The 23,420-nt window shown below is 44.1% G+C and overlaps 1 protein-coding gene across 7 annotated transcripts; it reads left to right on the top strand.

The window, feature by feature from the left end:
* The first annotated feature begins 669 nt into the window (after nt 1–669).
* On the top strand, nt 670–23,213 carry LOC139404105 (butyrophilin subfamily 2 member A2-like). 7 transcript variants are annotated; one of them, XM_071147187.1, is made up of 6 exons: nt 670–762; nt 9,100–9,158; nt 19,093–19,404; nt 19,562–19,873; nt 20,518–20,663; nt 20,926–23,211. In XM_071147187.1, the coding sequence occupies exons 1-6, from the start codon at nt 752–754 to the stop codon at nt 20,983–20,985; spliced, it is 900 nt and encodes a 299-aa protein (XP_071003288.1). In that variant the 5' UTR covers nt 670–751; the 3' UTR covers nt 20,986–23,211. The 7 variants fall into 7 exon arrangements, with proteins under 7 accessions (XP_071003288.1, XP_071003291.1, XP_071003286.1 ...); XM_071147190.1 differs by having other exon boundaries at nt 19,318–19,404; nt 20,926–21,193; XM_071147185.1 differs by lacking the exon at nt 670–762 and adding an exon at nt 1,783–2,050 and having other exon boundaries at nt 20,926–23,213.
* Nucleotides 23,214–23,420: the final 207 nt, after the last annotated feature.

Raw genomic sequence — 23,420 nt, 5'->3', positions numbered from 1 at the left:
ACGCCTGGGGAAAGAACCAATGGGAGTGACATATAGGGCAGGTCATCAAGGAGGTGATGGAGTCCAAGTGAGTGTCATTATGCGCATCACGATGGTGACAGGTGTGCGCCATAACAAGCAGCCTGGTGACCTAGAGGCCAGAGAGGGAGCCGCCACGACGTGTAGCTTCTGCTGCAGGACGCCAACCAAAACGATGATCCTGGGGATTAGGAGCGAACCGGTCACCTCTGCTAAGGTGCAGGAACTTGTTGATCCGGCTGAGACGCGGGAGCATAACGAACGAGAGCGCCGGAGAGAGAGCATACGTGACAGTACACAGGGACGAGCCAGGGGATCAGGAACGGACCGGCTGAGGCGTGAGAGCCTGATGAGCTGGCTAAGACCTCCCCGGTTGCCTCGGTTGAGGCATGGGAGCCTGTCGAGGCCGCTGGGGCAGAGTAACCCGTCGAACCTGCCGAGGCATGGGAATCCGACAAACTGGCCGAGGCCTCCCAGGTAGTTCCGGTTCTGACACCCAGCCCCGACATCACCTCCAACACAAAAACAAAACAAAAACTCCCTGATACTTCCCTTTGGTGAGGAGTTATTCTGGAAGTGTGTGCGCTGAGAGTCGGGAAGCAATTTCATGGTGTGTTTTAATAAATTTATTTAACATAATACAGAACAATTCACAGATGGGAAACTGAAACAATGACGCCTGGGGAAGGAACCAAAGGGAGTGACATATATAGGGCATGTAATCAAGTAGGTGATGGAGTCCAGGTGAGTGTCATTATGCGCTGAGCACGATGGTGACAGACAGGTGTGTGCCATAACGAGCAGCCTGGTGACCTAGAGGCCAGAGAGGGAGCACGCGTGACACTACTGCTCAAATGTTGCTGTAATAGGCCAACATGTTTCTCTTTTGCATGGTGTTTTGTTGCAGGTTTTGTTGTTCATTGTCGCTTTAAAACCCGAAGCCAGACTGCAACATTTAGTAGCCTAGCTATCTATGACTGTGGCATTTGTACACTTTCTCTCTGTTGCTTGCTGTAAATGCCAGCTCATCAGGCTGTAGTTTCATAAAGTATATGACTCAACTGTTGACTAATTTATACTAGTTTGTGTGTCCTATTTGGCATGCGGGCCTTGTTTGACACGTGCGCTAGCCTATTGGCCACGTTATGACTGACTTGTGATCTTTGCCCTTGCTTGTTTGTTTGTATTGACATTCCCCAGCCTTAGTTACCATCTCAGTTTTTGTTCAAAATATTGAGTCATTACTGAAACAGTGCATCCCGAATGGGTGGGGGGGGGGGGGGGGGGGGGGCAGGCAGCAAATGTAACAGTATAGCTTCCGTCCCTCTCCTCGCCTCGAACCAGGGACCCTCTGCACACATCGACAACATCCACTCTCGAAGCATCGTTTCCCATCACGCCACAAAAGCCATGGGCTTTGCAGAGCAAGGGGAACAACTATTTCAAGGTCTCAGAGCTAGTAACGTCATAGATTGAAACGTTAGCCATTTCACATTGGTTACATAAACAATGTACCAGGCAGCGGTGATTTACAACCTGATAGCAATATTTTTTGGGATACCAAGAAATGTATTAGTGAATTATATGAATCGTGGATTGAACTGCATCCATCTATTCTGCCAACAATGCCTTACTGTATGTCATGGAAATGTGTAAAATATAACCTATTTTTAAAACATCGTGTAAAGGTGTGTTCTTAAGAGCAATCGCTCTGGGCGTTCCTTAATTCAGAGCGTTGTCAGATTGTCCGGTCATAAATTCTGAGCGTTTCGCTCTTGGAGCATTCAGTGAGCGCACACTGGACACTAGCCGAGGAGTAGGGTTGATCGGAGCGTTCTGATCTCACAACGGCAGTCAAATACACAAGCTTATTGCCCAATTTCTGGAACCGTGACGTCAAAATAAAAAAAATCGACAGTTGACACTGCTGACTTTCACTCTTTCCACGTTTGCCGTCCAACCCGGATTCACGACAAACTTTGATCTCCTGCTTACATTGATTATAATTTCTGCAGAAAATGGAAACCTATAGGTAAGGTCATGATAATATGTTCATGCAATATACTTCGACTAGAACGGTTGCCAGAAATGGAAGTGAATTTAATGTATTGTGTGTGTGCGGAGGGAATTAAGCTATGATTCATATTTCACCAAACATTATTCACTTCTTTTTAAGGGGTCTTTATTACAGTGTGAATACACGTCATCTACAACTTGTAACTAACTGGTGGTAATTGCAGTGTGTAATTACAGGGGCTTTAATAACAAATGATTGTTACCGTGCCACAAATTCACCGATTTAGTGTTTAGTTTCATAACTGCATCCGATTAATTAATAACTGTCACAAGCTTTTAATATCATGTGGACAGATACACTGGGTGTCCAATATTGCAAGGGTTGGAGGCTCAATAGGCTCTAATTACCTACCAGTGAATGCGCACTCTTCAAAATCTCTTCAAAGTCGTTGCTAGCACATGCCCCCAAAAAGTGTACCATGTGGGTTACCTTGGTTATGTTACAGCCTTATTATAAATGGGATAAAATAGCCCCCCCCCCCCCCCTCATCAATCTACACACAATACCCCATAATGACAAAGCAAGAACAGGTTTTTAGACATTTTTGGAGAAAAAAAGCAAAACTATGAAACATCACATTTACATAAGTATTCAGACCATTTACTCAGTACTTTGAAGCACCTTTGACAGTGATTACAGCCTTGAGTCTTCTTGGGTGTACAGCTTTTTTCAAGTCTCTCCAGAGATGTTCAATCGAGTTCATGTCCGGGCTCTGACTGGGCCACTCAAGAAGAGACTTGTCCCGAAGCCACTCCTGAGTTGTCCTAGATGTGTGCTTAGGGGTTATGTCCTGCTGGAAGGTGAACCTTCGCCCCAGTCTGTGGTCCTCAAAGCAGGTTTTCATCAAAGATCTCTCAGTACTTTGCTCTGTTTATCTTTCCTTCGATCCTGACTTGTCTCCCAGTCCCTGCCACCGAAAAACATCTTCACAGCATGATGCCGCCGCCACCCCCATGCTTCACCATAGGGATGGTGCCAGGTTTCCTCCAGATGTGACGCTTGGCATTCAGGCCAAAGAGTTCAATCTTGGTTTCATCAGACCATAGAATCTGGTTTCTCATGGTCTGTCCTTTAGGTGCCTTTTAGGAAACCAAGCGGGCTGTCATGTGCCTTTTACTGAGGAGTGGCTTCTGTCTGGCTACTCTACCATAATGGCTTGATTGGTGGTGTGCTGCACATATGGTTGTCCTTCTGGAAAGTTCTTCCATCTTCACAGAGGAACTCAGGAGCTCTGTCAGAGTGGCCATCTGGTTTTTGGTCACTTCCCTGACCAAGGCCCTTCTCCCCAGATTGCTCAGTTTGGCCGGGCGACCAGCCAGTTCTAGGAAGACTCTTGGTGGTTCCAAACTTCTTCTATTCAAGAATGATGGAGGCCACTGTGTTCTTGAGGACCTTCAATGCTTCGGACATTTTTTGGTAACCTTCCCCAGATCTGTGCCTCGACACAGTCCTGTCTCATAGCTCTATGGACAATTCCTTCGACCTCATGGCTTGGTTTTTGCTCTGACATGCACTGTCAACTGTGGGACCTCTATATAGACGAGTGTGTGCGCCTTTCCAAATCATGTCCAATCAATTGAATTTACCCCAGGTGGACTCCAAGCAAGTTGTAGAAACATCTCAAGGATGATCGATGGAAACAGGATGCACCTGAGCTCATTTTTGAGTCTCATAGCAAAGTTTCGGAATATTTATGTAAATAATGTATATATATATTTTTTTACATTTCTGAAATCTCTAAAAACCTGTTTTCGCTTTGTCATTATGGGATATTGTGTAGCTTGATGAGGAAAACAATTCATTTAAGAATTTAAAATAAGGCTGTAACGTAACAAAAAGGGGAAGGGGTCTGTAGACATCCCGATTGCAATGTAGATGCCCTCACCCGCTAATGACATGCTGACTTTACTTTGGTCTGACCCCGCTACAGGCTTTCCAGCAAGAACCAGGCAGATGTGTCCATATTCAGAGTTTTATTCTCTAGTTCCCCACCACACATCCGCACACACACACATACAAGTGATTTTTGTGTGGTTCTAAGGAAAGGCAGAATAAACTATCATTAGGATCCATATACAAGAGGCTAATGAAATATACATACAATAGTAAAGAGATGACGTGATATACTGTATATGGCATGCTGTTCTAACAGTGGATCTTATAGTATAACATGCAAACACTTGGATATTCACACAGCAGGAATATAGAAGTATTCAGAGAAAGAAATAGAAGGCCTAGGCACTTAAGATTTATGTCCCTCTCTCAGGCCTGTCTACAGATCTTATCTGATCTTAGAAGGCACTGTGACTAGGCTCCTAGGTTGTTAATCAAAGTGCACATGCAAATGGTATTTGTCCCTTCTGGAACCTCTAGAAACTCTGCCATGTTGCCCTCTGATACAGCAGTATCATCTCTAGGCTATACAGTACATTGCAGCGGTAACATTCAAACAATATAAACCTTGCTGATAAACATACTGAGTATTCAGCAATGATAATGACCACAACACTTATTATAAATGTAGTAATGATAACCACACTAAACCGAGGTAGCATGCACGGGATACACAAAAACAATGCTATCATTAGCTGGTAGCTATCAAAATAGTATTACTTATCTACAAATATCTAGCACAGGGCAGCTATAAACAACAATCATCACACCAAATATCCCCATATTTACATGCCAATGGACGCACACAACACTCTAGTAAGGAAACAGCATGATAAAGGTCCGTCAGCATCAAACACTTGATTATTTCTCAAGGCGGCAGGTGACAACGCTCTAACTTGGGCGGAGCCCTGGAGTGCGTCCAATGCCCTGATTGGTTGGATGAACAGAGGCATGAAGGGTCTGAAGGCCATTCAGGTTGAGTTTTTTTCTTTTTACAGCTGCCCCTGGATTTCTGGTGGAAATCCACACATCTTAAAAGGCCTCAATGCGGGACTTAGTCCTGAAAGGGCCAAGTTCTATTCAGCAGGACAGGTAGGGCAGAGGGGCAGAACAGCGAAAGGACCAGACAAGGCTGAGTCCAGTCCTAGTGTGCATCTGGCCGAACTAGAAGGGCAGCTGATCACTTTAGAGGGCCATGCGGGCCAGTAGGGTACTGGCTCCGGTGTGCATAAGGGTCTTAGGGGCCGCCCCATGAAGAAGGTGCACAGAGACGCAAGGACAGTCCTGTGCCACCCCATGGCATGCCACTGGTATGGCGGAGGATCTTCTGACTCAGCTGGTGCAGGGCAGCAGGGGCCCATCCGTGAGCGCTGAGTACAATGCTGGAGGCTGGCTACAGCTGGAGGAGGTAGCTCGCCTACTGCTGTGACGAAATTTGGCATTTCGGCCACAGCTGTCGTTTGCAGCTCACTGGTTGGTGACTCTTTCCCCACTGCTGAAGATGATGGCTTCCATGGTGGAGCAGGCGGGTACACCTGGGCGAGGCTTATGAGGGATCTGGAGGCAGGTAACGTTTGGGCCCCAAAGACGAGGTCAGGTGGTCTCTCGTGTGGCAAGGGCTGAGGGTCGTCCAAGTCAGGGGGCTGTGGGCCTAGCAGGTTAGGGAAATCAGGGCCTGATAGGGCAGGGGACTTGGAACCAACTAATGAGACTGAGGACTGCAACCCAGGGATGGAGGGAAGCTGCGAGCCTAGCTGGGCAGGGAACTTTTAGCCTAGCGCTAGTGTAAGTGAATGGGCGCCGGCTGAGGTTGGGGGCTACGAACTGGCTAGGAACAGATTGCATATCTAGAGAAGCAGATAACTCTGAACCCAGCGGAACAGGAAACCCTTGGCCTAGAACAAGGGCAGATGGTTTGGCGTGTAGCACTGAGGGAGCTGACTGCTTGCTGAGTGAGGCTGCAGACCAACTGAGGTCAGAGAACCTATTGCCTAGCGGAGCAGTGGACTGAAGGCCGACTAGAGCTGGAGACAGCAAAACTAGAATGGCTGAAGGCTGGGAGCCTAGTGCTGATAGCGCTGGGCCTGACAGGGAAACTGACTCTGGACCTGACAGGGTCAACGACTGAGGGCTAGTAGAGCTGGAGAAACTTGGCCCTTTGAACCTAGCGGGTCAGGAGCCTGATAACCAACCTGGGCTAGGGACTGAGGTCCGACTAATGCTAGAGATAGCTGACCTAATGCAGCTGGAGACTGAGGACCTAGTGCTAGGGACTGAGGAATGAGAACCCAACACAGGTAACTTGTGGTTCAGCAGGGCACAAGGCTGTAAGCCTCATGGTCTAGGTGTCTGTGGACTGACTGTTTCTGGAGATAGCGAGGCTAGTGCAGTGAACTTGGGGCCTAGTAAGGCAGGAGGCTTTAAACCTGGTAGGATAGGCAACAGCCTGCCCACTAATGCAGGAGGCTGCAATCTGAGCAGGGCAGGAGACTGCAGACCTGAAGATGGGGCAGATAACTTAGGGCCTAGCAGGGGGCTTTAAGCCTGGTGGACTAGGATGCTGCATACCCTATAAGGAGGGGTCTGCGGTCCATGCAGGGTAGGATACTTAGGGCCTGGCAGAGCAACAAACGTAGGGGCTACTAGTGCAGGGAACTGTAAACCTAGAAACGGCAGAGGACTTGGGTCTAGCACTATGGCATGAGTCCGGGAACCTAAGTCAGAACAATGTGAACCTGCAACTAGGGCCAGAAACTGAAGGTCGGGTACTGGCAGAAACTGAGAACTTACCAAGGGGGCAAGATAGACTGGACCTACCGGGAAGGTATGGAGCTCTAGACTTACTTGAGAGGCAGGAAACTTAAACCCTACAAGAGAAGTAGGGAACTCTAAACCTGACTCTCCCAGGAGGGGAACTCTGACACTACCAGGAAGGAAGGGAACTCTGACCCCCCCGGGGGGGCAGGGAACTGGACAAGTAGCTCAGGGGGACATCAGGGGTGACTTCTGATGGGTCACCTGCAGTGATGTCTGGCGCGTCCCCTGAGGCAAGGTCTGGAGGTAGAAGGACCCTTGGTGCTGGAACTAGCATGGTGTTGGCAGGCGGGGCTGGAGAGGCCCCAGCTTCCTGGCTGCACTTGACATCTGCAGTAGCTGCAGGCTGTGGCACTATTCTAGGAGCGGGCGAAGAATCCACTGCGGGCTTGGGCCTGGAGCAGGGAGGGGCTCCTGAGGGAGAGCAGGTGGAATCTTTGTGGCTGAAGGTTCTAGGGTAGCAGACAGTCAAACCTCGAGCACCAGAGTGTCTGTCTCGGTGAGCAGGGGGCCCCCACTGGGAGGAGAGCACAATTCTGCAACTGCAGCAAGAACATGCCCCAATGCAGCGGCTGGCTGTGGCTCCACGACTGGAGCAGGAGTCTACTCAACTGTGGCTAGTCGAGAAGCTGGCTCAGGGGGGGTGCAGACATAGGTGTCGTGGACTGTGCACTCTGTAGTTGCCTTTATCTGATGGGGAGCTGGGCCGCCCTGGACAGCAGAGGCGGACCTGGTGATCTGTTGGGTTGGGAGGACCTAACAGGACGTCGGTCGAAATAACCATTTTGTGCAGCTCATGAAACATAGGACCAACACTTTATGTGTGGTGTTTATATTTTTCTTCGGTATATGGCATGCTGTTCGAACAATAGATGCTATAGTATAACATGCAAACACTTGGATATTCACACAGCAGGAATATATACAGTATGTAGCCAGAGAGAGAAATAGAAGGCCTAGGCACTTAAGATGTATGGCCTTCAAGCCTCCCGAGTGGCGCAGCGGTCAAAGGCACTGCATCACTACAGATCCTGGTTCAATCCCAGGCTGTGTTGCAGCCGGCCGCGACCGGGAGACCCATAAGGCGGCGCACAATTGGCCCAGCGTCGTCCGGGTTAGGGGAGGGTTTCGCCGGATGGATTGTCCTTGTCCCATCACGATCTAGCGACTCCTGTGGCAGGCCGGGCGCAATGCACGCTGACACCGTCGCCAGGTATACGGTGCTTCCTCCGACACATTGGTGCGGCTGGCTTCCGGGTTAAGCGAGCATTGTGTCAAGAAGCAGTGCGGTTTGGCGGCATCGTGTTTCGGATTTCAGAGGACGCACGGCTCTGTTTTGGAGGACGCATGGGACAAGAATATAACTACAAATTGGGGAGAAAAAGGGTACAAATAAAATAAATAATATTAATACTAAAATATTTAAAAAATACTAAAATAAAAAATAACAACAAAAAATAAATATTTATGTCCCTCTCTTAGGCCTGACTACAGATCTTATCCGATCTTAAAAGGCACTGTTACTAGGCTGCTACACCGTAAATCAAAGTGCACATGCAGATAGGATTTGGCCATTCTAGAACCTCTAGAAACTCTGCCATGTTGCCCTTTAATACAGCACTATCATCTAAGGCTATACATTGCGGCGGTAACATACAAACAATATAAACCGGCTAACCACACTAACCCGATGTAGCATGCATGGGATGCACACAAATACCGAATATCCCCAAACTTACATGCCAATGGACGCACACAACACTTTAGTAAGGAAAAACATGTCACCTGCCATCTTTCTCAAGACGGCAGGTGAACACACTAACTTGGTGTATATACAGAGGTGTGAAGTGTCTGAAGGCCAATCGGATTGAGAGGGCTGGCCTTTTTTACAATACCCGCACTGTATCTGCGAGCTATTGGCTAGAATGCACGTGTGATGGAAATCCAATTAACTTGTATTTTCTATTCGGTACATGGCAATTTAACCGCAGAAGTCATTTTTATATGCATTTTACCAGTAACAAGGCAATTTGATGGAAAATGCGCAAGGATATTTGCATATGGTTTTTAATGCAGATTTTAGAATATTTGTGTGAAAATCTGTCGCCAATTGAATGGAAACCTAGCTAGTGTCTCCTTTTTACATTTATGTTCTAAACAATATCCTAAATCTAAAGCAATCCACCAATCATACAATATCAACCCACCACCTATCCTGCAATGCAATTTGTGATTCTATTATGGTTCTTCATGTTGATCAGCAAGCCTCTGACATATGTATTCATTTTCACCTTCAGAACACACATTGTCATGTGGACTGTCCTGTGGTTAGTACAAGTCTTCCTGTGTGCCTCAGGTAAGTTATTCTCATTGCCTCAGCATCTACACCATGTCTCTATTAAGTTTAGGAGGGGTGGTAATGGTCAGCAATACATCTCAATTGCTTATAGTGTTATGTTGTCTTAAACTCATGTCTCTTGTTGTAACACATCCTCAACCTTTGTGGATATTCAGTATATCTTCAACTGAGACATGGTTCTGAGGTGAAGGTTGTTGTTTCTGGTTTCCTCAATGAAGACTGTGTATCAAGCAGAATCTTAATAATTGCAGTTGTCTTTCCTCAAACCTTTTTGTCACACCCACACATTCTCCCACACATCCTCAGTTCTCCTTTCTACTCCCCCTCGTGTGTGTGTGTGTGTGTACGCGCGTGTGTTTAAAGTAACATCCCATCCATCTACAGTGAGGGGAAAAAAGTATTGATCCCCTACTGATTTTGTACATTTGCCCACTGACAAAGAAATGATCAGTCTATAATTTTAATGGTAGGTTTATTTGAACAGTGAGAGACAGAATAACAAAAAAATCCAGAAAAACTCATGTCAAAAATGTTATAAACTGATTTGCATTTTAATGAGGGAAATAAGTATTTGACCACTCTGCAAAACATGACTTAGTACTTGGCAATCACAGAGGTCAGACATTTCTTGTAGTTGGTCACCAGGTTTGCACACATCTTAGGAGGGATTTTGTCCCACTCCTCTTTGCAGATCTTCTCCAAGTCATTAAGGTTTCGGGGCTGACGTTTGGCAACTCGAACCTTCAGCTCCCTCCACAGATTTTCTATGGGATTAAGGTCTGGAGACTGGCTAGGCCACTTGATCATTTGTCAGTGGGCAAACGTACAAAATCAGCAGGGGATCAAATACTTTTTTCCCTCACTGTATGTGTGTCAAATCCAATCTAATTTTATTTGTCACATGCTCCAAATATCCTCCCACATGTCACACATCCTCAGTTCTCCTTTCTACTCCCCCTCCTGTGTGTGTTTACAGTAACATCCCATTCATCCATCTGAGTATGTCAAATCCAATCTAATGTTATTTGTCACATGCGCCGAATACAACAGGTATAGATAGACCTTACCATGAAATGCTTACTTACCAGCCCTTAACCAACAATTCAGTTTAAAAAAAGAGTTAACAAAATATTTAGTAAATAAACTAAAGTACAAATAAAATAAAAGTAACACAATAAAATAACAATAATGAGGCTATATACACAAGGGGTACCAGTATCGAGTCAATGTGCGGGGGTACAGGTTAGTCAGAGTTTGTGTGAGTTTACAGTAACATCTCAGTCATCCATCTACGAGTTTGTGTTTACAGTAAAATCCCAGTCATCCATCTACGAGTTTGTCCCAGTCATCCATCTACAATACTATTATTATTATTTTCACATGCACGTATACACTTCTCTTTGTATATCAAGCAGGCCCACACACACACCCTCTGTTGTCCTTTGAGAGAGAAAGATATCACTTTTGCTATTGCTGCTTGGCAGCTTCAGGACAAGAGACTTGATCAGCAAAAAGTTGTTTACTCAGAATGGGAAACATTTAGTTAAAATAAAAAAAATGTTTATATTGGACAAATTCAGCCTGGGTCTTGCCAGGACACACAGTGAGCCCTGCCACAGGCATCCTGTGTAACACAGCTGAAGTCAAGCCTGGGTGGGGGGGCTTGACTTACTACAAGTTTAGAAAGCTGTCCACTAGACTAATTTACCAATCTAAAAACATTTAGCTGACAGGGGCTAATTGAGTAACTGTTGATGCACAACCAAATTCCGAAATTGCACCTTGTATATTCTATTATTCTAACTCTCAACAGTAAGTTGAGACCCAGACTGAGTTCCTGTGTGTGAAACTGGTCCGTGGGCCTACAGAAGGGGGGCGGCATGCCAGTTGCTCAAGGCTCTAGGCCATTGTCATAGTCCTGGAGGGCCGATGCCGCTCGTTTTATAGTCAATAAATCCATGAATTCCCTTAACCAAATGTCCATGCTAATGTAACAGTATAACTTTAGTCCGTCCCCTCGCCCATACCCGGGCTCAAACCAGGGACCCTCTGCACACATCAACAACTGACACCCACAAAGCATCATTACCCATCGCTCCACAAAAGCCGCAGCCCTTGCAGAGCAAGGGGAACCACTACTTCAAGGTCTCAGAGCAAGTGACGCCATTGATTGAAACGTGGCGCACCACCGCTAACTAGCTAGCCATTTCACATCGGTTACACTAAGCACTGAGGTTTACACTCTTTCCAATTCATAAGTATTGTCCATTTGACTGTTATGAAGGCCAATGCAATGATCCGTTGCGTGGTTCTAGGTTGGATATTGTCCACCCTACTTCCTAACAGGCACACCACAAGACAAAGTGGGATACATACACTCAAAATTCCAGTCAACATGCAATCTACATCAGTCAACATGCAATCTACATCAGTCAACATGCAATCTACATCAGTCAACATGCAATCTACATCAGTCAACATGCAATCTACATCAGTCAACATACAATCTACATCAGTCAACATACAATCTACATCAGTCAACATGCAATCTACATCAGTCAAATCTTTTAACGACTGGACATTTCCAAAACGGATTCATTGGTGTACCAACCTCACCGCAGCCATGCCAACACAAATCTGAAAGGCTTTGATCCATGTTTTCAACCTGTGAAGTGTGATATAATCCCGGTGAAGTCCTTCATTTTAATAATTGTATACCTTTGACAGTTGGATATGGATGGGGGGGGGCAATGCAAATAGTCCGGGTAGCCATTTGATTAGCTGTTCAGCAGTCTTTTGGCTTGGGGGTAGAAGCTGTTAAGAAGCCTTTTGGACCTAGACTTGGCGCTTTGGTACCGCTTGCCGTGCGGTAGCAGAGAGAACAGTCTATGACTAGGGTGGCTGGAGTCTTTGACATTTTTTAGAGCCTTCCTCTGACACCACCTGGTATAGAGTTTTTTTTTTTGGAAGATGGGCAGGGACTCTGCTGTCCTAGCTTCAGGGGGAAGCTGGTTCCACCCTTGAGGTGCTTGGACTAAGCTGAGCGGGAGCTGGATGGCATGAGAGAACTTGGGAAGGTTGAAAACCAGGCAGGCTGCAGCATTTTGGATAAGTTGCTGGGGGTTTGATGGCATAAGGAGAGGGCCCAGCCAACAGCGAGTTGCAGTAGTCCAGACGGGAGAGGACAACTGCCTGGATAAGAACCTATCGCCGCTTCCTGTGTGAGGTAGGGTCGTACTCTACGGATATTGTAGAGCATGAACCTAGAGGAGCGGTTCACTGCTTTGATGTTTACAGAGAACGACGGGGTGTTGTCCAGGGTCACGCCAAGGTTCTTTGCACTCTGGGAGGGTCGACACTGTGGAGTTGTCAACCGTGATGGAGAGGTCTTTGAGTGGACTGGCCCTCCCCGGGAGGAAGAGCACTTCAAGGTTGCGCTTAAGGTGATGGGCCGACATCCAAGTTAAGATATCTGCCAGGCCTTCAGAGATGTGTTTTGCCACCTGGGTGTCGGGAAAGGGGAAAATAGTTGCGTGTTATCCACATAGCAATGATAGGAGAGACCATGTGAGGATATGACGGATCCGTGTGATGTATAGAGGAGAGGGCCTAGAACTGAGCCCTGGGGGACAACAGTAGTGAGAGAGAGAAAAGGAAACAAAGTAGTGTTCAGAGACCTGGAGGGGGGTTGCAGTGAGATTAGTAGGTGAGCAGCCTCTAGTAAAGATGAGGTCAAGCGTATTGCCTGCCTTGTGAGTTGGAGGGGATTAGGAAAATGTGAGGTCAAGAGGCAAGGAGGGGAAAGAGTTGGAAAGAAATTAATTGAAGGCCGACGTCATGAGGTTATGTGTTTAAAGTAATAACCTGTCCTCATTTCTAATCTCTCAAAACATGAGATGTCATATGATCTCAAACACCACCTGCACCGCCAGCTAACTGACTGAACAAAAATAGAAACGCAACATGTAACAAAATATTTTACTGAGTTACAGTTCATACAAATGGAATAAATTAATTAGGCCCTAATCTATAGATTTTACATGACTGGGAATACAGCTATGCATCTGTTGGTCACAAATACCTTAATAAGATAGGGGCGTGGATCAGAAAACCAGTCAGTATCTGGTGTGACCACCATTTGCCTCATGCAGCAAAACATCTTCTTTGCATAGAGTTGATCAGGCTGTTGAGTGTGGCCTGATGTCCAGCTCCTCTTTAATGGCTGTGCGAAGTTTCTGGATATTGGTGGGAGCTGGATAAGCTGCCGTACAGTGCCTTGCAAAAAAGTCTTCATTCCCTTGGCTTTTTCCCTATTTTGTTGCATTACAACCTGTAATTTAAATTGATTTTTATTTGGATTTCATGTAATGAACATACACAAAATAGTCCAACTTGGTGAAGTGAAATGGAAAAAATAACTGTTTCAAAAAATAAATCAATAAATCAAACTGAAAAGTGGTGCATGCATATGTATTCACCCCCTTTGCTATGAAGCCCCTAAATAAGATCTGGTGCAACCAATAGCCTTCAGAAGTCACATCATTAGTTAAATAAATTCCACCTGTGTGCAATCTGTCACATGATCTCAGTATATTCTGTTCTGAAAGGCCCCAGAGTCTGCAACACCACTAAGCAAGGGGCACCATGAAGACCAAGGAGCTCTCCAAACAGGTCAGGGACAAAGTTGTGGAGAAGTACAGATCAGGGTTGGGTTATAAAAAAATATCAGAAACTTTGATATTAAAAAATGGAAAGACTATGGCACCACAACAAACCTGCCAAGAGAGGGCCACCCACCAAAACTGACAGACCAGGCAAGGAGGGCATTAATCAGACAGGCAACAAAGTGACCAAAGATAACCCTGAAGGAGCTGCAAAGCTCCACTGCAGAGATTGGAGTATCTGTCCATAGGACCACTTTAAGCTATACACTCCACAGAGCTCGGGTTTATGGAAGAGTGGCCAGAAAAAAAGCCATTGCTTAAAAAAAGAAAACACGTTTGGTGTTCGCCAAAAGGCATGTGGGAGACTCCCCAAACATATGGAAGGAGGTACTTTGGTCAGATGAGACAAAAATTGAGCTTACTGGCTACCAAGGAAAACGCTATGTCTGGCACAAACCCAACACCTCTCATCACCCTGAGAATACCATCCAGATGAGCAGATGAGCTTCCCTGAGACGATTTCAGTTTGTTAAAATATTATTTGGTTGTGTTAACCCACAGTTTCATCAGGTGTCTGGGTGGATGGTCTTAGATGATATAGCAGGTGAAGAAGCCGGGTGTGGAGGTCCTGGGCTGGAGTGGTTACACATGGTCTGCGGTTGTGAGACCGATTGGACGTACTGTCAAATTCTCTAAAACGACTTTGGAGGTGGCTTATGGTAGAGAAATTAATGCTAAATTATCTGGCAACAGCTCTGGTGGACATTCCTGCAGTCAGCATGCCAATTGCACACTCCCCCAACTTGAGTTAACTTTGGCATTGTGACAAAACTGCACATTTTAGATTGGCCTTCTATTGTCCCCAGCACAAGGTGCACTTGTGTATTTATTGTTTAATCAGTTTCAAGATATGCCACACCTGTCAGGTAGATGGATTATCTTGGCAAAGGAGAAGTGCTCACTCACAGGGATGTAAACACATTTTTGCACAAAATTTGAGAGAAATAAGATTTTTGTGCATCTGGAACATTTCTGGGATCTTTCATTTCAGCTCATTTTCGCGTTTATATTTTTGTTTCGGTATATGTCCCAAATGAATTGAAAAGATCGGCACCACATGCCCCCATGATGACTTCTAATCATTATTGATCCAAGGAGCCCAATGCTAGCTAAACGCTGCTAAATATCACAAATGGGCACTTATAAACTGTCTGGGTCAATGAAAGACTGCCAAGGCTGGTTGTGTTAATCCACTGATGCAAAATTCCTCACTTTGTTTACCTAGCTAACCTAAGTACTACATAAAGCTGTTGCGGTGACTGTATTTCTGCCACACCAGTACTCTGGAGTCATGACGGCAGTAACATTTCACGTGATCGCTGAGTCATGGTAATCTCTTCTTGTGCACTCTGAACATGCATTGATCGTACCCAACTCACTAACGACCATCAGGTCGCTAATGGCCTGGTACTCAGCACTCTGTTGCCCCTCTAGCCACTCTGACATGAATGAAAATACAATCGAAAATCACATAAATAGTATCATGCTTTTAAAACTCAAATCACTGTGATGATCAATTTGAAGAAAGAAGTTCAACAACAGGTTGAGCCTGAATGGAAAACATGGTCGTTGTGGATGTGTTTCAAAGCCAAACAATGAAATGGACAGCACTTTCTAAGCTGATGATTACAGTTATAGGGCAGTATTTTATATTTTCATAATTAATAGGCTGACACATTACCTTTAGCTATACAAAATATTTCACCACTGTGCATTTCCATCTCCTCATCAATCATTCATTCCTTTCTCGAGTGCGCAGAGAGAGGGGATGTCAACAAACATGTTAAGTTGTGAAAACATTTTACTATCAATGTTCCCAACCAGATTTCACTTGGTTTCCCACATTAAGCAATGGGTATCTCCAGGAACAGTCTTGGAGAGCCCATGGCATACAGAGTACTGGGTCTCTCCAGGAACAGTCTTGGAGAGCCCATGGCATACAGAGTACTGGGTATCTCCAGGAACAGTCTTGGAGAGCCCATGGCATACAGAGTACTGGGTATCTCCAGGAACAGTCTTGGAGAGCCCATGGCATACAGAGTACTGGGTATCTCCAGGAACAGTCTTGGAGAGCCCATGGCATACAGAGTACTGGGTATCTCCAGGAACAGTCTTGGAGAGCCCATGGCATACAGAGTACTGGGTATCTCCAGGAACAGTCGTGGAGAGCCCATGGCATACAGAGTACTGGGTATCTCCAGGAACAGTCTTGGAGAGCCCATGGCATACAGAGTACTGGGTATCTCCAGGAACAGTCGTGGAGAGCCCATGGCATACAGAGTACTGGGTATCTCCAGGAACAGTCGTGGAGAGCCCATGGCATACAGAGTACTGGGTATCTCCAGGAACAGTCTTGGAGAGCCCATGGCATACAGAGTACTGGGTATCTCCAGGAACAGTCTTGGAGAGCCCATGGCATACAGAGTACTGGGTATCTTCAGGAACAGTCTTGGAGAGCCCATGGCATACAGAGTACTGGGTATCTCCAGGAACAGTCTTGGAGAGCCCATGGCATACAGAGTACTGGGTATCTCCAGGAACAGTCTTGGAGAGCCCATGGCATACAGAGTTTGGGTGGAATATCACCTGTTACGCAGCAAGAGGCTGCATGCTCCTCAAAGAGTGGTTGATGCATGGAGTGAAATAAATTGTTTTATAAGCCCAGACATTTCTATGCTGGCATGTACTGTATATTTGCCCCTGCCCCTGTTCCTGACTATTTTATGGATTATTTTAGCAAAAGAGAAATGCTCATTAACAGGGATGAAAAACAAATTTGTGCACAAAATCCTGAGAGAAGTCATCTTTTTGTGCGTATAGAATTTCTGGGATTTCTGGGCTATTTTATTTCAGCTCATGAAACATGGGACCAACACTCTACATGTTGCGTTTTATATTTTTGTTCAGTGTAGTTTTTCACGACTTAACAAGGGAGGTTCTAGTGAGGTGAGAGAGGCTGTGTTTGCTAACATGGGAGTGTTGGTTTCTTTAGGAGAAAGGGGCAGAAATAGTCTCATAAATAGAAATAAAATAAAATGTTATTGGTCATATATACATGGTTAGCAGATGTTAAGGTGAGTTTAGTGAAATGCGTGTGCTTCTAGTCCCGACAGTGCAGTAATATCTAACAAGTAATCTAACAAATTCACAACGACTACCTAATACACACAAATGTAAAGGGATGAATAAGAATATGTACATATAAATATATGAATGAGCGATGGTCGTGTGGCATAGGTAAGATGCAGTAAATGGTATAGAATACAGTATGTACATATGAGATGAGTAATGTAGGAAATGTGGACATGATTAAAGTGGTGTTATTTAAAGTGACTAGTGATACCTTTATTAAATCTATTTATGACATTTATTAAAGTGGCCAGAGATTTGAGTCTGTATGTTGGCAGCAGCCCCTCAATGTTAGTGATGGCTGTTTAACAGTTTGATGACCTTGAGACAGAAGCTGTTTTGTTATTGGGATGTTACTGGAAACACACACACACTCGCTGTCTTGTTTAACTTACCTTGTGGGGACACACAATGTACACTGCATTCGAAAAGTATTCAGACCCCTTGACCAAACTGAGCAATCGGGGGAGAAGGGCCTTGGTCAGGGAGGTTACCAAGAACCCATCTCTGCAACACTCCACCAGTCAGGTGTTTATGGTAGAGTGGCCAGACGGAAGCCACTCCTCAGTAAAAAGCACATGACAGCCCGCTTGGAGTTTTCCAAAAGGTACCTAAAGACTCCCAGACCATGAGAAACCAGAGTCTCTGGTGGATGAAACCAAGATTGAAATCTTTGGCCTGAATGCCAAGTGTCATGTCTTGCACCATCCTTATGGTGAAGCATGGTGGTGGCAGCATCATGCTTTGGGGGTGTTTTTCAATGGCAGGGACTGGGACACAGTCAGGATCGAGGCAAAGCTGAATGGAGAAAAGTACAGCGAGATCCTGATGAAAACCTGCTCCAGAGCGCTCAGAACCTCAAACTGGGGCGAAGGTTCACCTTCCAACAGGACAACGACCCTAAGCACACAGCCAAGACAACGCAGTAGTGGCTTCGTGACAAGTCTTTGAATGTCTTTGAGTGGCCCAGCCAGAGCCCGGACTTGAACCGGATCAAACATCTCTGGTGAGACCTGAAAATGGCTGTGCAGTAACTCTCCCCATCCAACCTGACAGAGCTTGAGAAGATCTGCAGAGAAGAATGGGAGAAACTCCTCAAATACAGGTGTGCCAAGCTTGTCGTGTCATACCCAAGAAGACTCGAGTCTGTAATCGCTGCCAAAGGTGCTTCAACAAAGTACTGAGTAAAGGGTCTGAATACTTATATATATGTAATATTATGTATTTTTTTAAACCTGTTTTTGCTTTGTCATTATGGGGTATTGTGTGTAGATTGATGAGGGGGGAAAACTATTTAATACATTTTAGAATAAAAATACCTAACAAAGTGTGGGAAAAGTAATGGGGTCTGAATACTTTCTGAAGTCACGGTAAACATTCAAAATCCTATTTTCCCTAAACCTGACCGTAACACTAACCCCAAAATCTAACCTTAACCCTAACTCCTAAACCTAATTACATCCCTAACACTAATTCTACCTTCACCCCCTAGAAATAGCATTTGAGCTTGTAGGGACTAACAAAAATGTGTTTGTGTTAGTTTACTATTCGTGTGTGACATATACCCACAAGTATAGTTAAACACATCCATAGATGGATGACTGGGATTTCACTGTAAACACACACACACACACACACACACACACACACGCACAGGAGGAGGAATAGAAAGGAGAACTGAGGAAGTGTGGAAATTTGTGTGGGTGTGATAAAAATGTATAGATACAATTGACTAAGTCAGATTTTAAGATTATGCTTGATAAACAGTCTTCATTGAGATATAAAAAGTGTGTGCTCTTGTGTGTGTGTGTGTGTTTCCAATAATGTGCGGTATCATGTTTATTGGCAAACAATGTGTTGTGATATTGCACAATAACCGTTTTGAGAGAAACCACATACCTCCTTTTTAAAGTCTGGTTCTTCTTGTTTACTGTACTCCTCTGTACAAATGGGAGATTTAGTTGTTGTTGCCATTTCAATGTTTTTTCTTATCTTGTTAAAGACCAATGCAACTTCCCTAAAACATTATTGAAATTAACCTTGAACCTGCTCAACTGAGCTTTAAAAAAATATTCTAGCCCATTTGGAGCCGCTCCAAGCTATTGTGGGACAAAACGTCCTCCTGCAATGCCCCTGCAAGAAGAGAAACGAGAGAATGGACATGAAATGGCAGTTAGAAGACCATACCACCGTGCTTCACCACAGTGGAAGTCATAACACCACAAACATCGGGGAGGGATATCAAAACAGGGTCAGTCTCTTTCAGAATGAAGATAAGGACAACTGTTCCCTGCTCCTCTCAGGCATCACTGTCGCAGACAATGGGATGTACAAATGCTTCTTTCAAACCGAGACTTTGGTCTACATTCACATCACTCTGCATGTGATTGGTAAGACATTTGTTTTGCTTGTTTTTTGTTGTTGTTGTTGTTCATTGTCCTTCTGCTATTGGTTGATTTATTTGTTTTCTCCCGCTCCCTTTTCTACTTCATAAATGACTCCATTTCAGGCATGCTGCAGTTGATTTATCTCCTCTCTTCTCTCCAGCCAGCTACAGTGTCTGTATGTACCAGGTACTAGACCAGGCTTCGATGGGTTCCGGATGGGGAGAGAGGTTCGGGGTGTACCAGTGTAAAGCCAACGGGGGATACCCAAAGGGCCAGATTCACTGGAAGATGGGTGGACATCCTCTGGTGAACACCTCCAGGAGGGATGAGACCCACCTGGATAACTCTACAGGACTATACAGTCTGACCAGCATCCTGACCATGGATCGGAGTCAGGGTGAAAAACTGCAGTGTATGGTGGAGAACACAGACCAGGCATCTAAACTCAACTCCACCTGCAAGGAAAAGCCTGGTGAGTACACAAGACTAGTGACACCAGTAGCCATAACACAGCAGCAGTAAATCACGGTACTGTAGTCAGGGTCAGGAGTTTTAGCCCCATAGTGATTTCATTGAAGTATGTTGGTTAGAGTCTCAGCTTGTACCCAAAAATCCCAAAACATCTGCATAGGAATGCATGAGAATGAAAAGCTAGGAGTGGGTGCATGCGTATGTGTGTGAAAGTGCATGAGGGTGGGGGAATCTAGGGGCAAGCACAGGCATAAACACAGAAAAGGAAAAAAACTCTAAGCTAGAGTGAAACTACAGAGAAACAACAGCGTTATCTTTGGGACTAAACTATTGGCATTACCAATGATGTATTGTTTCCTCTGACTGAACACAAATGTTTGGATAAAAATGAAGAAGCTGGAATACACAGTGATGTGTTGAAGAGTAGTAGACAAAGAAAGTTACACTGCTGTGACAAATCGGGAGGAAGTTAGAGTTTCATTTGGAAAGTCTTCTCACCACTTGGTCAAGTTACACTAAGAGGTCTGCCTTTTCAAATTCCTCAGCTTTTTGGCTTCTCCGTCTCTCATCTAAAACACGTTTTTAGAGCATTTCATAGTTTGTATTAACTATTTCTATGTTTTCTGTTTCCTCTCTGCTTTCCAGTATACATTAGAGAGAGTCCATTGGAGAGTCCTGATAAAGTAGCAGTAGCAGCAGGTGTGTCTGTCAGCGTGGTTGTGATGCTTGTTGCGGGAGTCCTGCTGGTGATCTTCTTACTGACTAGATGTCACCGGCGTGAAACGTCAACGGTGAGCCCTTGTCCTTATTATACCACTGTGATATCAGTCCGAGTGTTAATGCTGCTTGGATCTAGAAAAAATGCCAGCATCTGGGCACAAATCAGAGTGCAAACTGCAAAGGTGTTAGAATTACAAATAAAAAAGACTAAGACTAACAAACCTCATACCGAACTTGCACATTCAATCTGATATTGATGCATCGAAATAGCGATTGAATAGAGCAGTTTCAGTCCTTGTGTGTGATTGATTCATGTTTTGTTTTCCCTGGTAGAAGCAGAGCGACACAGAGGATAGAAGCGTGACCCAGCAGTTGAACATGTATGAACACTGAGTGTGTGGAGCATCTTCTCCCTCTGATACAACAATCTCTCCTCAAATGACGGACGACAAAATGGAGGGATGGTGACTTGCAACAAGACAAACTTAAACTTAAAATAATGCCTGTGTTCAAAGTAGCAATGTGGAGCAGCATTGAGCAATGTATTGTAATGTCATGTCTGAACCATATTCTGTGGCAGGAAGTGAAAGAAGTGGAGAACAGCATGATGGGAGAAATGACTGGTCAATGGACTGAACATGAGCCGAACTCAGTAAATGAAATCCCAAGAAATAAAGTAGACCTAAGGCAGCCTGTATATTATAGAGTTGACTAACTACAGGTGCATTCACATTTCTAAGAAGAGAAGCAGATGATACAGGACTACTATAGTTAACAGCCATCATGGAAACTCTTGTTACATACATCTACCGCATGTTCCTGGTGTTACCCATTTGAATCATGTTGATAATTCAGGTTGATAATTCATGTTGATAATTCGCTTTCATGTGCAGCAGTCATTTCACCATTTAAATATGAATTTAATTATCTGAATAATGTGAAGAATTTGACATGATCAATGTTTTCATTGCTGCTTATTATTATTATGTAGCTTGCTGTGAAACAAGCATGTCATGGAATGACTAAATCAAAAGATTAGTAACACTTTGGTCCAGGGTCCGTTTTGTTGTATTATTAACCATATTGGTTAAGCTTACAACACAGGAAGAGCTGATCGGAAATCAGGGAAATAAAATGACTTTTTATAGGTCTTGTCCCGAGGGACTAATACAACTTTCACATCTGTGTTCATATTTATTTTGTGAGAGAAAAAAACTACAGACATTATACAAATACATTATCCGCCCACCTCTCCCCTTTCCACCCACATGACCTGCTTATTTGAGTACAAATATCAAAGTAGTGATTTTAAACTGTTAATTGTTGGAGTCCATATGTTGATACTTGGTTGCCTGGGTGTTCGGTGCAGTGAAGTTAGTCATCATTAAGCAGTAAGAGATTGGCAAGACAAGGGATTGGTTTAGATAAAATGCTTGATAATGATGAAGACAGATTGCCAAAAGGAGAACAATCTGTTTTAGTACTTTTATACCACTCATTTTATGCTGTAAGTGACAATACTGGCTGTTTTTCTGTGTGTGAAAGTATTGTTCAGTTGTTTTTATGTGTTTGTACTGTTGGAAAGTAGCTGAAATTCTCTGTCTTCTTCCTTCTTGGTGTTTCTTTTTCAAATAAACTATGTACTGTGAATATGAAATGAGATAAACCCTATATTAAATGCCATAATAAACCCTATATTAAATGCCATAATAAACGCTATATTAAATGCCATAATAAACGCTATATTAAATGCCATAATAAACGCTATATTAAATGCCATAATAAACCCTATATTAAATGCCATAATAAACGCTATATTAAATGCCATAATAAACGCTATATTAAATGCCATAATAAACGCTATATTAAATGCCATAATAAACCCTATATTAAATGCCATAATAAACGCTATATTAAATGCCATAATAAACGCTATATTAAATGCCATAATAAACGCTATATTAAATGCCATAATAAACGCTATATTAAAGCACAGCATTGATTGTCACTGCTACGCAGATGATACACAGCTTCACATTTCTGTGTCACCAGAGGATTCTAGCTCCACGGATACATTATTAGACTGTTTTAGTGAGTTAAATAACTTCCTCCAGCTAAATCGAGACAAAAACCTAGGTACTTATTGTTGGAGCCAAAGCACAGCGAGAGAATCTAGCAGCATATTTTAATTCACAGGCAATAAAGATAAAACACCAGGTAAAAAAAACCTAAGTGTTATTTTTATATTCTGAAGTCAATTTCGAATCACACATTAGGAATGCGACCAAAATGGAACATTTTGAGGTGTGGATGTTTCTCTCTCAGGCTGATACAGAAAGACTCATCCATGCTTTTATTACATTCAGGTTTGACTACTGTATTGCTCTCCTGTCTGGTCTACCCAAGAAAGCCATTGGTCAACTGCAGAACATACAGAATGCTGCAGCATGGGTACTGACCAAGATCAGACGGAGAGCACACATTTCATAGGTTTTAAGGTCTCTGTACTGGCTGCCTGTGAGTTCTGTAATGCACATTGCATTGCAGTCCATGTCTGAAATGTTCTGTATAAAAAAGCTTGATTTGATTAAATGTCAAAATAAACGCAATATTAAATGCTATATTCTAATCGTCCCTCTGTCTGAGATGTCCTCTGCCACATTGACTTTAAGGATTTGCTCTTTGCAAGAGTCAATTCAGTTTCAACGCTATATTTCCGAGACCAATTAAAACCTGATTAAATTGTTGACTTAACTATGGCATGCCATCAGGTAAGGTAAGTCAAGTAATTCAACAATTGAATGCGATATCTGAGCTTACTCATCATC

This window comes from Oncorhynchus clarkii, chromosome 3, assembly GCF_045791955.1.
Source record: "Oncorhynchus clarkii lewisi isolate Uvic-CL-2024 chromosome 3, UVic_Ocla_1.0, whole genome shotgun sequence".
In the NCBI taxonomy this organism is placed as follows: domain Eukaryota; kingdom Metazoa; phylum Chordata; class Actinopteri; order Salmoniformes; family Salmonidae; genus Oncorhynchus; species Oncorhynchus clarkii.
The sequence above is the reverse complement of the archived record's forward strand: the minus strand, read 5'-3'. Positions and strand labels throughout refer to the sequence as shown.